Here is a 15237-nt window from a genome sequence, read left to right as displayed (position 1 = left end):
TTCCTTGGCCAATTTGAGTGTTTGTTGCTATTAAGTGTCTTTAAAATGGCTTATTTATTCCATCAGCTATACAACTAGGTGCTCCAGAAACCCAATCGATGTATTCTTACTCTGGCCTGTGCTTCTTTAGCCATGGGACACTTAATTACTTTGGTTGCTGTGTACAAATTAGAGAGGACTCTGTCTAGGTGAGGAGAAGGGCTGAATCAGAAATAAATAAGGCAGAAAAGTTCTGAAGATTAGTTTTAATGTGTGAGAGTTTTAGGAGTTGAGACACTCAGTGGTCGACTAGATCTCCTCTGGATATGCCTTAGTCTGGACTTGGAGCTAAGTAGACGTTGTCATGGGAAACAGGACAACATCTTCAATGAAAGAGAATGGTGGGAAAGAAAGTGTCAAGGTAATGTGTCATGACTTCTCCCTCTATTGCAGATGGTGCTGTTAGAATTCTTATAGCAGCAGACAAAGAGCTTGGTGTCCTGGATCAAAGAACAGGCATCTATGAAACTCTGATACCTGTCACATCAAAGCCTACTTCTGTTGCATATGATCTTGAGAGAAGCATGTACTTTTGGGTAGATGAAGTCTTAAATGTGTTTGTCCTTGGAAAGCCAAACTCTGTTCCTCTCTATCCAGGTATATTTCTTGATGTTAAGAGTCTTAGCTTCTTAAAGCTACTTAAACATAGTGTAAGAAGCAGATGTATTCATCTGGACACTTTCCTCTGCGATTCACTTATCATTAGTCATGACAGTACATAAAATCCCGATCTGAGATAACACTTCGTAGTTTGTATGCTCTACAGGAGCTTTGTAGAATTAAACTAAGTTTTGGGACATGGGCTCAGGCCAAGGTTAGTCTCAGCCTCATCATTGGGTATGTGACCCTGAGGAAGTTGTTAACTGCTTGGAGCCACCCAACAGAAGACGAGGTCAATAGCACCTGCCTCTGCGTAAGCATGGGGATTAAAGTAGACAATGCCTGTCAAGAAGTGCTTAGCATAATCCTGGGCACATGGAAGTCCTCTGATAGCAGTGGAGAGGTAGAGTTGGTGACAATTCACCCAAGACTTCGTTGATAAATATTGCCCCAAACTGAAGTCACATTCTCTTGGATGTCTTGGTTATGCTTCTGCTAAGGTCCTTCTCTCTCCCTACCACCCAGTGAGTATTAGAGACACCCTTCCATCACTCCCTGTACCCTATGTGCCTCCTTGTGCAGCATGAAACCAGAAGCTGTAGAAAAGTTGTATCTGAGTCTCTTTTTCCAAGTGGAGATGAGTGTAGAAGAATACAGGACCATGATACTGTCTCCTGTGTCCCCAGAACTTAAAACAGTGAACAGTATCTCTTTGGACTGGTTCACGGGACAGCTGTATTGGGCGAGCAGCTTTGCAAGGGTCATCTGTGCTGGTTTAAATGATGGCAGAGGCTACGTCAGAATCCTGGAAAAGGATCTTGTGCCCGAGCAGCTAATTGTGTTTCCTGCAAAGAAGTAAGTAGTGTTTCTTTGGGAATATATCCAAAGTCATTGATTATCTTAGATATTTTAGTTGATAAGAGAACACGTCAGCCTTTCAAGCCTACATCTCATGTGCTCCAGAAAAATTCTCAGTTTCAATGTCTAGACTGAATATATGGAGCCAAACCTTTCAAAGTCTAGGAGCAGAAGCCTCCAGCGTTGTTAGCGATGCAACGGTACGAGGCCTGTATGCGAGAGCTGGGGAGCCTGGCTGTTCAGAACAGGGACACGTATATTACCTTGTGCTTTTGCTTTTCTCAGGTACTTGTATTGGGTGAATCAAGGCCAGAGAGGCATGAGCACCATTGACACGGCAGGGATGGATGGCTCGGACAGGAAGGTGCTTGCGGTTGTAAACATGGAGCAGCCTGTAGGGTTGACACTTGACCACGTGACTGGCAGGCTCTACTGGATCAGCAAATATAAAGAGGTACTGTAGAGAGGTCAGGAGGAAAAGGTAAACCCTTTTAGCTGGGGCTTGGGATGACCATAGGTAAGTACAAAATTCTCTTAAGTCTTGTATCAACTTGGTGAAGCATCTTCTGGCCATAAAAACTGAGAAAAGCAAGCTGTTATAATTGACCAGTATCTTTAGGCAGATTGAGACTGTATCGACCTGGTTTGGGAGACAGTGTGACTTTCTTAGACACTCTCAAACTTGGAATTCCCTGGTTGTATAGGTCGTGTTCTATGTTGTACCTGGGGTATGAAACCTTTTAAGGTGGCAGACCACTTTTTGAAAGCATACGGTTACTCAGGTACTTCAGCGCCTTGTACTCGCATTTCTAGTTCTTAATATTACAGTTCAGGTTGTCTCATTGTTAGAAGCATCAAGCTAAGAGACCTGGTGGCTAAAGCACAGGCTTGGGAGTCATGTTTTTAAGCCTGTGATTTTGCCTACTGATGGGACCTCATCATGCTGTCTGGAAGAGACAGCATCCCTGCGTCAGGAGGCAGTTGGAGAATATGGTGAAAGGATGTGGTACGATATCTAGATGCAGCAATAAGTTACGGTAGCATCTTGTGCGGCATACATTTGTACAAGAAGCAGTTCAGTATACTGGCTTTGGCATTCGCCTCCATGAATCTAAGATGAGCTCCTCCCTTTCATGCTGATATGTGAAGATGTTCAATTAGTGTCCAAGAAGCTGAGCTGCTCTGACACTGTCGGCACTGTGCTGATGCTTCCATGCTCTCATGAGACTGCACTCCTTCAGTCCATAGAGACGGTGAACGTGGACGGCAGTGGCAGGCACTCCTTTCCTGAGATCTTGGAAGATGAAGATCCAGTAGGACTAGCTGTATTTGCGAACTCTTTCTTCTGGGCAAATAAAATGCAGCTGCTTCATGCTTCACCCCGCACCCCCAAGGAGAGAGCGGTGCTGCTGAACATTTCCGTAGCTGCTTTCTCCGTCCTCCACGAGTCCCAACAGCCCAGGAGTAAGTCCAAGGCTTGCTTTTGCAATGCTTATGAATCAGAATGCATACTAAACAGGACCCAGAAATGACCTAAATTTCTATCTCGATCTGTTGGAATTTGCCATTTTGAGGCAGGGGAAATGTTCTGGGTATGAGTCCAGACTTATACAGGACTTCTAAGTAAGAGGAACTGAACAAAACATCTACTGGGAAACTCATTCCAAGCATGTACCTTGTGCTTGTCCAGCGTAGTGCCAGGTTTTTAATGTCTGAAATACACAAAACAGGGTAATAAGACATTTTTAATGTCTGAAATACACAAAACTGGGCTAGAATGGCTTATTTACTGATGGTGTCGATTGATAACAGAAAATTGAATCAAGCCCAGCATTCTGCTTATAGAAAAAAAGTCAAATATTCATTGACTAGGAGTCAAAAGTTTTTGTTAATCTGAAATTTTACATCAGATTCCATTCAGATAATGCTTCTTAATTGGGTCCAAAAGACTAACCAAAGTAAGGATCCCAGACCACTATTTACTTCTAAGGAAGTTTCCTATAAGCAAGTCAGACGGTCATTTTGCCTTAACTCTAAGGGAGAAGATGCTGTTTGTTGAAGTTTTATTGTCCTGAGCTCAATATAGCTAGGGATTCGCATTGGCAGGAGACCATGGAAGTTCAAAGGTCAGCCTGCCTAACCTAGGAGGTAACAAGTATATTGGGACTGGAAGAGACAGCATCCCTGAGTCAGGAGGGATATTGTTAAAATGACTTAACTCCCCTTGAGTATTAATTTTTGAACTAGTATGGGTAAATAAATCAAAAACTGTATCTAATCTGTTTCTATTTTAAAATAGGCAGACCCCCAGCATGTGCTCCAGGTTCTTGTAGCCACTTGTGTCTCCTGTCCCCCGTCCATCCCAAGGGCTATAAGTGTGTTTGTCCAGAGGGAATGTCTCTTTTGCCGTCTGGCACATGTAGCGGTAAGTATGCTGGGTTAATGGGCTTGGCTCACGGAGGCATGTTCTATGGTGGGCCTGGAAATCATGCAGCTTCCATTTTTGGATCAATCACATTTTTACAGACACCCTACTTTGATAACATATAATTATCAAAAGACCTCAACTAGCCCAGCCAGTGTGGCTCAGTGGATTGAGCATTGTCCCATGGACTGTGAGGTCCTGGTTCGATTCCCAGTCAGGGCACGTGCCTGGGTTTCACACTCAATCCCCAGTAGGGGATTTGCAGGAGGCAGCTTATCAAGGTTCCTCTCTCACATCAATGTTTCTCTCTCTCACAAAAGAAAAAAGAAAAAAAAAAAAAACAACACCTCAGTTAGGTTTTTTTGTGCGCTAAGATATACATAACATAAAATTTACCATTTTAACTATGTTAAATGCATAGTTTAGAGGCGCCAAGAATATTCACATTTTGTGTGACCGTCACCACTGTCCATTTCCATCATTTTTCATCTTCCCAAACTGAAATTCTGTACCCATTAAATATAACTTCCATTTATCTCTCCCCCACACCCTCGCAACCACCATTTTACTCTCTGTTTCTGAATTTGACTGCTCTAGGCACTTTATATAAGTGGAATCATGCACAGTATTTTTCCTTTTGTGACTGGCTTGTTTCACTTAGCATAACGTCTTCAAGATTCATCTACATTGTGACATATATTTTCTTTCTTTTCTTTTTTTTTTTTTATCCTCACCCGAGGACATTTTTCCATTTTTTATTTTGTTCAGATAGATAGAATGGGAGGGGGGGGGAGGGGGAGAGAGAGAAAGAGAGAGAGAGAGAGAGAGAGAGAGAGAGAGAGAGAGAGAGAAACATCGATGTGAAAGGGACACATCAAGTGGCTGCCACCCATACAACTCAACCAGGCCCAGGGACAAGCTGCAACTGAGGTACGTGCCCTTAGCGGGAACCAAACCCAGGTCTCTCTGGACCGCAAGCCAAAGCTCTAACCGCTGAGCAAAACTATCCAGGGCCTTTCTTTTCTTTTAAAAAAAATTTTTTTTCTTTATTGACGCCAGAGATAGAGGAAGGGAGAGGGAGAGAGAGACAGAAACATCGATGAGAGAGAACATTGACCGGCTGCCTCCTGCATGACCCCCACTGGGGAATGAGCCCACAACCTGGGCATGTGCCCCGACTGGGAATTGAACCAGCGACCTCCTGGTGCATGGGTCAACGCTCAACCAGTGAGCCACACCGGCCGGGCTATTTTCTTTCTTTTAAAGGCTGAATAATATTCTCTTATATATACACATACATACTACATTTTGTTCATGCATTTATCCATCAATGGATATTTGAGTTTGATTAGTCTTAAACCAGGAAAATAAATAGCTTACACCACTCAGTTTTACATGAAAAATAACAACTAAGTTGGTATAAAAAAGAAATCCTCTGTAGTCTTATGATTTATTGTGTGTTCTGACTTAATGTTTGTAAACAGTGTCTCTGCTTCAATATTGTCAACAGAATCCTTCATGTTGCTGTGCCATCTTTGCAATAGTAAAGACTACATAATCATTGAACATCTCTATCCAAATTACTTGACTTTTTTCTGCAGAACATTGAAATGTTAAGAAGAATAAATGACATAAATGTGTTTATGTTCTAACTACCTTTAAAAAATGCAATGTACAGGCAGCTGAGGGGTGGAATCCTTGTGTAATACCCTGTTGTGCCAAACTCAAGACTTCAGCTCAAACTGTTTTCAGAACAGTCTATATGCAGTTCAGTACCCAAGTAACTTTTCTTTGCATGGTGACAGAGTCTGCAATGCTTTGTACTGAGACTTGGGTGCTGTAAGCCAGGATTTGACGACATCGCCGGATGGAGTGAGCAGGGCTCCAGCCCTAATCCTCATGCTTCTGTGTTCACCGTTCAGCAGAAATTCAGGGGACTTAGTGCCTTGGGGAAGCCAAGGAACACTTTCATTTGCCCAAATGAGTCCTTCTCTAAGGAAGATAGGGCGTCCGTGTTGTGTGTGTGCTTCGGGAGTGAACTTCATCAAGGTCCCTCTAGGGGCGCCTCAGCCTGAGAGGGGGCATTGCCTAAGACGGGAGCATGGGGCTTCTCTGACAGATGGTCAAACAGTAAATCTCTCTTTTCCTGGTAGACTTAAAACTAGTGTTTTCCTCTGGCAAACATCTCTACTTGTTGAAAGTTGGTTTTATGGGAACTGCGATAGAGAGAACCCTAGTTCAAGAGCACCCGAGAAACATTTATCTACTGGATATTGACTGGAAAAGAAACCTCATCTACTGGACAAGTGCCCAGGGACGTCTGTTCTGCTCAACTGGCTACTCAGGAGAAAAGCAAGCAATTTGGACAGAGCGTGCAGGTCAGTTGGGGCGGCTGTGTGGATTTGTCCTTTACTTTTTGGCTCTAAAATTATTAAGGCCAAAAAAAATAAAAAAAACTACCTGTTCCTGATCGGAATCAATCTTAATGCCAAAGAGTTGTTTTAAACTAATTGAAATATGGTGTCTCTGATTTGCCCTTGTTCTTATGAGAGGTGTGCAGACTGTTAAAAGGCTACCATGATTTGGGAAGTCCTAGGGTCAGTAATAAGGTTTTTAAAATTCTTTTTTTTCTGGCCTTAAGTCTAAGTAGGATAGAAATAAACCTTAAATACTTCAATTTTGCATTACAGATTTTCTTCCACTAATTTAGAAGTAATTTGCAATGCAGATTTCAGAGAGAACTAGCAAGATATTTTCTTAGTATGGTAATATATACTTTCTCTCCCTTCCCACACTCCTAAATGCCACATCCCACCCTTAGCTGCCTGTACCCGCCTAAATGTAAACACCTACTTTATGAAGGAGAGCTGAGACTTGAACTCTCGGTGAGCGTTGATCTCTGGATGTGTGCTCCGCATGCTGCGTCCCAAGGATGTCTTCCCTGAAAAAAGTGCCATATTGAAGTGCATGTCACTGCGGAGCAGCAGGCTCCCCCAAGTCCTGTGGGCAGCACGGTGCCTGGCACTTGGGAGTTCCGGTGCCTGACCCGGAGGACTTGCCGGAGAAACCGAAATGGACTGTGGTCTGGGATACAGCTGACGGCTATTACTGAACCCCTGATCATGCATAATTTCCTACTTCATTAAAATGCTACCATCCCTCAGCTGGCTCATCTTTGTTAATGGGTTTCCGTGTTACAATTATTATATCAAGAAATTGTAAGAGGTTGTCAACATCTTACAATTTCATTTGAGCCTTCTCTAGTGTTGAACATTCAGTCCCTGTGGTAGGCAGCTGTGAAATTATATAAAAATATATAAAAATTGGTTCCTGTCCTGAGTCCCCAATCTCCTAAAACCTTTGTAAAAACTTGAGCAGGAGGAGCATCTGACGCAGATCCTAAAGGCCTTGGAATCGGCTGGGTGATAGTATCTTTTGTTATAATGAGGCAATTCTTGGGGACTCCTGGAGAGCATGGTCACCACAAAGACCTGCCATGACGTGAAGCTGGGCACTTTGAGTCCCACTCCCCATTCTCTGGAGAGGGGCTAGAAGTTCAGTCAGTAAGCGAGCACGCAAATGTGATGAAGTCTCCATAAAACCCCCAAAGTATGGGGTTCACAGAGCTTCCGAGCTGGTGAACACCTCTACATGCTGGGAAGGTGGCACATGCCAACTTTATGGGGACAGAAACTCCTGAATTGGACTCCAGACGTTCCCCTGTGTGTCCCTTCATCTAGCTGTTCATATGTATCATTTGCACAATAAATCAGCAAATGTAAATGCGTGTTTTCCTGAGTTCACTGAGCCATTGTATCAAATCATTGAACTCAAGGAGTAGGTTGTGGGAACCCTGATTTAGAGCCCTTTGTTAGGGGTACAGGTGACAGCCTGGGACTTGTGATTGGCCTCTGACATGGGGGCAGTCTTGTGGGCCTGAGCTCTTAATCTGTGGGTTCCGATGCTAACTCGATAGCTAGTGTCAGGACTGAAATGACTTGTAGGACACCCAGCTGGTGCTGCAGAATTGCGTGGTGTAGGGGGATAACCCCACACACATGGTGTCAGAGTGTTGTTTCCACACAGTGGCTGAACAGTCTGACAAAGACAGGCAGGCTGTTGATAGGTGGTAACCAGCTCAATCCCTGCTGTCTAGGCCTGTTCACAGATCTCAGGGCCTCCTTACAACCCACAGAGCGTCAGCTCCCAGCTTATCCTGGCATCAGGTGTACTAACATCCACGTTTCTTAATCTCGTCCTCATATTGAACGCTGAGGTTGGAAACTACGGATGAAATTCCTAATAAAAAAATGAGAGGCTTCAAAATTCTGTTTTAGACAAGAGTGCATGTCTTGAAGAACCTGTGTAGAGTTGTGCAAAGAACGTTCTGTGACCCTGACACCGGGTTGTCGCCCTTGAACCTGAGCAGAACCAAGGTTAAATCTTACTCCAGAGGGAGCACATTTTCTCCCGAAGGCAGAGCCCGACAAGGGAGGGAGAAGCTGGACCGAGGGCGGCCAGCCTGTTCCTACCAGCGTGCCTGCCTTCGGTCACGTCTTTCCTGGGCAGGGCTGACTGGAGGAGTGTGGGGAGAGTTCAGAAGCACAATTCTCAGCAAATTCCCCCCAGGAAAATGTGAGGGACAGTCAGGAAGCAGGAAGAACTGGAAGCACATACGCCTGCCACCCGTGCCCGCTACCATGCCCTGCCTGTTTGTCGACTTCCCTGGTGCTTAACATTTGATTTCTTAGCGTAATACCCAGGGTGTGCTGAGATATATTTAACAAACGGTTGTCTAAGGGAAAGAAGGGTGTGTATATACACCTCCATATGTTTACAATAACACTTACTGTTATAAAGGATGCATAATACCATTTACAAATAACGAGATACAGGACATTCTTTTTTGTAATTTTTATGTAGCCAACTAATTCTCAGAGAGTGCTTTCTTATTCTGGATTCTTGGATCTTAGCCAATCTGTAGTTGCCATCCAATCAAGATTGCACAAAATCCAACTATGATTAAATGCTTCACTTCCGACGCATGACGGAGTGAATGTGGACTCTATGAGAATGCTGTTTGACACTTGTTTCTAAAAATGAAATGAAAGTGGTCCTGGCCGGTTTGGTTCAGCGGTTGGAGCATCGGCCTGCGGACCAGAGAGTCCCAGGTTCGGTTCCCACTAGGGGCACGGACCAAACAAACAAACAAAAAAGAAATGAAAGTGAAGCAACAGGGACTAGTTGGAATTAGATCATCTATGACAAGTGACTTATCTGTGGAATTGGATAGTAATTTTCCAATACTAGAAAACGATATTTCCTCATTTCTTATGGTATTCGAAATGTAATAGCACAGATAAGTTTAATCTGAAAGATTAGTATTTCCTCTGTCATTTTAACTCTAGACCAGGAGCTGTCAGCCTCTTTCGGTAAAAGGCCAGCTCGTAAGTGTCTCAGGCTTGCTGGGCCCTCTGCCAAGGCAGCCACAGACTGTGTGAGTGAGTGGCCATGGCTGTGTTCCCCCGACGCGTTCAGACAGCAGGCTGGATCTGGCCCAGTGGCCGTTGTTTGCCAGTCGCAGGTTCGGAGAACAAAACCAAGTCAAACCCTGATTTGTAGGCTTTGGCCGTTTCTGTGGTATGAAAATCCCCACAGTGCCAGCTTTCCCGCGTGTGCAGCCTCCCTGGGTGGGGGGTTGAGGGGCGTGCGCAGTAGCAGACCTTTAAGTAGTATTTCCACCAGGCACATACGATAGACGCCGTAACCAAGAGTATAGGTCTCAGTAAGATGTAAGAAAATAATTAAGTCCAGCTGGTGTGGCTCAGTGGTTGCGCATTGGCCCCTGTACCAAGAGATCACTGGTTCAATTCCCCGTCAGGACACATGCCCAGTGGGGGGCACGCAGGAGGTGGCTAGTCTATATTTTCTCTCATCGATGTTTCTACCTCCCTGTCCTTCTCCCTTCCTCTCTCTTTGAAATCAATAAAAAAAAGAAAAGGAAAAAAAACAACAACCCGATTACTGCTTTAAAAAAAAGAAGAAAATAATTAAGCAATGGTTTAAGTATTTTAGTTTTTTTCAAATATGATTTGATTTACTTCTTGACAGTGGCTGTATTGAACAACAAGCTCACAGAATTCCTGAATGTACCAAGTGGCCGTTAGGAGCTTGTGCAAGCCAGCCCCACAGCTGCTCGACACGTCATGGGCGTATTCTAAGCTTTCATAAGCACTAACTCTATCTCATCACCGCTCTATGAGAGGAGCACCATTTCTATCAGACGTCGGTGGGAACCGAGGCACGGGTTTTAACTGACACCTTATTTTGAAATAGTGGTTCAAAAGAGGCAGTCTGACTTGCTCGCCTAATACTGACCTTAATCTTTATGCTATCCTGCATCCCAGAGCAGGTGATATGTAGCTTCGACTCGATTGAACAGCTAGCTGCGTTGGGCAGGAGGGAGTTGGGGGAGTGCTTTGTGGGTTACTGCCTAACTCTGTTACTCACATCTAAGGAGCAGCACTTCACAGGTGTTATAAACTTGGCCCCTCTCTTATCTGTGCCTTCCAGCTATAGATCTCCTTACTCTCCATCCGTTGTACTAATGACCTCCATACCACTGTCGTGGTGACACCGTAGCTCAATTTCTGATTTCTTATTGCAATTGCAGTCCTAGATACTTGCCGTGTAGTTGATTGCTTTTCATACTTAACCTTTGAACAAGGAGTGTGAGTCCGAAGTTGCAGACCTGCATTCAAATGCACGCCTTGCCCCGTGGGTATCTAACTTCGGAAACGCAGTGGGTGTCTTATCGTGCCAGGTGGTGGTAAGCGTTAAATGAGCTCAGATGGCAGATGTGGTGCTGGATCCAGAGTGGACGTGATGGGAAGTAATCACGCAAACAAGGTGTGGGCTTGTTAAAGATTGGTCTTTGCACCCCTCAGTGATCTCCCTTCTATCCCTGACCCAAAACGTAAGAAAGGACATTTGGAAGCTCTTTCTAATGGGAATTATTTTTCTCCTTACAGTCTGCTCAGCAAATGTGGACATACCCACTGGGAACTTGTTCTGGCTGCCCTGTGACAGAGGTGCTATTCAGAAGACTAGAATCACTGGCCCAGACACACATACCCTCTACAGAACGGGCAACATTATACTTCATCTTCTTCTCGATTGGCCGAAGAGGGTGCTCTACTGGGTAGAAAGTGGGAAACACTTGCAAAGTATGACTCTTGATGGCAAAAACAGACAGGACGTCTGGAGGGGCGCCTGGATGGCAGACACCCGCATGGCCTTGGACCTGGGCTCCTCCAGCATCCTCTGGACTACCAAAGGGCGAGGTAAGCATCACACAACCAGCGCAGTTGGAAGAAGCTTGAGGGAATGAGGGAGAGTTTTGCTTTTCATGTGATTCCAGTTATTCTTAGAACTAGGTAGACACAGGCTGAAGTTCTGATTTTTGTAGTTAGAGATTGGGCACGAGTCACTCACATCAAACTCAGTTCTGCTCAGCAAATGTGGACACATCTACTGTTGACAATAGGAACAAGTTATACTGCGTAACCAAATCTGATCGTCCTCTGACTGAAAAGTTCCCCGTGAGGCCTGGCGGCTGGCTACCTGCTGACGACCAGGGTCTCAGTGCCTACACGGAAGATGGTCAAGTCCCACCCGATGTGCCCCCAGGCAGACCTCAGCCGATCCCTTTCCCGGAGCTTTAAACACTTCACTGGACTATCATTAACTGTAAAACTAAACCCACATAACTTCATAGGGAGAATGTGGGCTTATTTTTAATTTGGGATCACTGCATTTCAGTCGAATCGTACCCCACTGTCACAGGTTATTTGTAAGAACTTGACTCTTCCTCAGGGTTGCAAAGTCTAAGTCTCCTCAAAAATAGGACCTATACTTTGAACAAGACCTGGAGCGACGGCATGATAGCCGCCCACGAGCCCTACCTGGTGACGATGAATGGAACAGCCCTTGTGCTCTGGAACCGGAGGACGCTCGAGCCCCTCTCGGAGTTCAGAGAGCCACACGTCCGGAAAATGATCGTCCTGGCAGAGAACCAAGAGGTACCAGGTGAGTCTTCCTCTGTGGGGTTATTCTTTGAGATCCACCTCACCTGGTTCTTCTCTGGGTGTTTCTATGGGATAAGATCCTGGGCATCTTTATGTTTGTCTGGCTGTGGCCCAGCCCACACTTCAGCGGGCTTTCTCCTTAACTTGTCCATGTCCCAGGAGAGCAAGAATCTAACACAGTTCTCAAGCTGCTAAATGACACGAGTCCCGGAGCAATGCTTCGAGAAGTCCGCACACCGTGGCCCCTCCTGAGAGCCATCTTGCCCAGTAGCATATTGTAGCTCTCAGTCTGGCAGTAAAGAGATCCACTGAATCTGCTCTAAAGCAGTCTCCCAACCCGATTTCATCAAGAAACCCCCTTTCTCCATAGCGGCCACATCTTGTGGAGGACCCAGGGCAAAGGTGCCCAGGGGCTGTGGCCACCGAGAAAGGCAGGGCTCTCTTTCTGCAGAAGCTGCACCTGTCATTCAGGTTCACCTGCTTAAAGCTGGTTTACCCTTTTTTCTCATGCAAGTCTTTGGCACAGAGCCCAGAAATCTGATCTAAGATCTTGAGGCAGAAGAAGAAATCCTATCACAGGAATCGGAAGCTTTTGTTGACAGAGTAGCTGGAAGTCCAAAGGAAGCCCAGAAATGAAAAGAGACGGAAGCAGTCCTCTCTTCTGCACCCGATCCACAGTCTCTCATCTCCCTCTTTTGTCTGTCTTACCTTTTGATTCAATGGTTGGTTTAACCTGATCTTAAACACATTGTTGACCGCTCACGAGTTAACTCGGGTTTGCACTTGCATTAGCTATTTCAATTTTTTGAAACTCAGGGTAATTTAGGATTATTATATTTGTAACTCTTCGCCCTGAGGGTCGAAATTTGAAAAACAGTACACCGTTCTATATTCTTAAAGTAGCTAGGGAATGGATATCTGCTGGTTCAAATGAGTGCAGCTCAGAACCTAGCACTTCTGGTCCTTCTAAAAGAGCTCCTTACATTGATTCACCTTTTAGGCTTTCGGGGCAACTGAAAGACCACATTTTAGAAAAAATGGTCACTGGTATAAAAAAAGTCCAACTAGAACATGTAAAGTGTGTGTTTCAAAAGGTGATTGCTATATAGTATACCACACCAAAAAAATTACTAAAATATATAATAAAATATAAAATATAGCAGACATGCACAAAGTTTCATTTAAATTCATTATGTATAAATAAAGTATCCTGAAGTTTATTTAGATTGTTTCACTTTCATATGCAATTATGGAAAAATAGCCGGTGACATGAGCTAACTCCTGCGTAAAATTGCCGGTCAACAATGTGTTAAGAGTTAAGAAGCATTAGGCATGGGAACATATTTCTGAGGTGGTAAAGTGTCTCAATAAACAGTTGACTTTTTGGTAACAAATCCAATTTTGATTAGTATACTAATAAATCTGTTAGGTTGCTGTGACAGTTACTGGAGAGTATTTATTGGTAACTTTGCATCGTGTAACGTACTCATCTCAACAAATGAGGGTCCACGTTATACTGGCCCCTGTCCTAGGCCAGAGATGGTGTAGCAGGGAACGAGACAGGACAGGTCCCTATCTTCAGAACTTTATTTTTTATTCCCAGAATATAGCATTAGGTGGTGAAAAAAATTAAGGTTAGAGTCAATAGATCTGAAAGTGGAAAACAGTTTGCCCAAATTTAAAGCCAATACACGACGGACGAATGTACCACATTTCATCTGAAGATCTAGGCTTTGGGTCAGTTTCACTTTTCCTTTCTTTGAGGTAGGAGGATGGAGCTACCCAGCCATGGCCTGGTTTTCTGGCAGAGGGGACGGCAGAAGCCCATGTCCATTGCTAAGATCTAGTGGACTGACTTGCTGACGCACCTGCTTATTCTAGATCCCGGGGCTGGAGGAGCAGCCGCAGTCACCCCTCCTACTCTCCCTCCGCCGCCCCCTCTGCTCTGCACCCGGTCCTCCGTCCCCTGCCGGAACGGGGAGGGATGCATTTCTCGGGAGCACCTCTGCGACGGTGGGCGTGACTGTCCGGATGGCTCCGATGAAGAGAACTGTTCCCATCTGTGCAACACACCAGGTCTGCCATCATCTCCTCCGCTCAGTCTTTTGTTCCAGGTACACTGAGCAAAAACATGGGATGAACTGCCAGGACATTTATAATAATCATACTTGCTGTCCGTAGATAATAGTCATAGTCTGAACACCAATTCTGCAAGGCGGCATTGCTTCTTTGCTTCCTCGGATTTGCTGAAGTGGTCCAATATTTGCCCTAATATAGGCTGACCATAGAGTGACCTAAATGGACCACTGGGTAGTGTTCTAACAAGTCATTAAAATAACCAAACAAATATGAGGCCCTATTTCAACAGCCAAGGCCAGCTTGCTAACTTAACTGACCAGAGCATTATATTAAAGCTTGCTTATGGATCAACAGCGAACTACAGCTCAAATAAGATGCAATTTATTTACTCCTCAACCTCCAGAATGAGGGTGAGTTCATGTAAGTTTGACCCTTCAGTGTGGCCAAGTGTATGGTGCTAGTGTTTGGCCCTCTCCATTCAAGGGGTCTTCCGGTGTCTGGATGGAAGCAGGTGCATTGAGGCGAGATTCCACTGTGACGGGGCCCGGCAGTGCGTGGATGGGTCTGACGAGCTGGACTGCTGGCAGCCCACGGAAGACTGTTCCCTGCGCTGTGACAAGGCGACACGCTGCATCCCGAAGAGCTGGCTGTGTGACGGCAACCCAGACTGTTCTGACGAAAAGGATGAGCAAGGGTGCAGTAAGTTCCGGGACACGTCCCTGGACTGTTTTAAACTGATTGCAGGGGATTCTCCTTATTCCTGGTAGTTAGGTTCTATACAGTTGCCGTGAACACTGAATTAGCAGATAGCGAATCATTGCTGCTAGAACAAATACAGGGTAGGGTTCTACAAGTCTCTGGTTACATTTTAGTCAACCAATCAGAATACAACCTTGTTTTATGTGTTTCTGTTGAAAGACAACTTAATATGTGCTGTTGGCTCATTAACACTGAGGTCACAGCCAAGGGCACTGTGCCTTGTGCCTGGACAAAGCTTATCTAACACGTAATTTCTCCACCAGGCACATCAGAGACTTTTTGCATGTAGGAACACTAGGCTGCACTCCAGTACTTCGCTTGGGGACCATTTTAAAGAGCAAAATCACCAAAAAGCACAAAAAATGTGAAAAGCATGGCCCTAAGGAGACT

At 44.9% G+C, this 15237-nt stretch overlaps 1 protein-coding gene across 1 annotated transcript in view; it reads left to right on the top strand.

Moving 5' to 3' along the window:
* The window catches only part of LOC118623029 (prolow-density lipoprotein receptor-related protein 1-like), a 42762-nt gene that overhangs the window by 10361 nt on the left and 17164 nt on the right, over positions 1-15237 (top strand). The window contains exons 8-17 of the mRNA XM_036250604.1: positions 433-636; positions 1326-1494; positions 1783-1951; positions 2739-2961; positions 3797-3922; positions 6076-6300; positions 10954-11265; positions 11798-12010; positions 13891-14085; positions 14572-14787. Of these exons, the coding sequence (XP_036106497.1) occupies positions 433-636; positions 1326-1494; positions 1783-1951; positions 2739-2961; positions 3797-3922; positions 6076-6300; positions 10954-11265; positions 11798-12010; positions 13891-14085; positions 14572-14787 (2052 nt within the window). The remainder of the gene's footprint in view (positions 1-432; positions 637-1325; positions 1495-1782; positions 1952-2738; positions 2962-3796; positions 3923-6075; positions 6301-10953; positions 11266-11797; positions 12011-13890; positions 14086-14571; positions 14788-15237) is intronic.

The sequence above is a fragment of the Molossus molossus genome, unplaced genomic scaffold (assembly GCF_014108415.1).
Source record: "Molossus molossus isolate mMolMol1 unplaced genomic scaffold, mMolMol1.p scaffold_m16_p_9, whole genome shotgun sequence".
Lineage (NCBI taxonomy): Eukaryota > Metazoa > Chordata > Mammalia > Chiroptera > Molossidae > Molossus > Molossus molossus.
The sequence above is the reverse complement of the archived record's forward strand: the minus strand, read 5'-3'. Positions and strand labels throughout refer to the sequence as shown.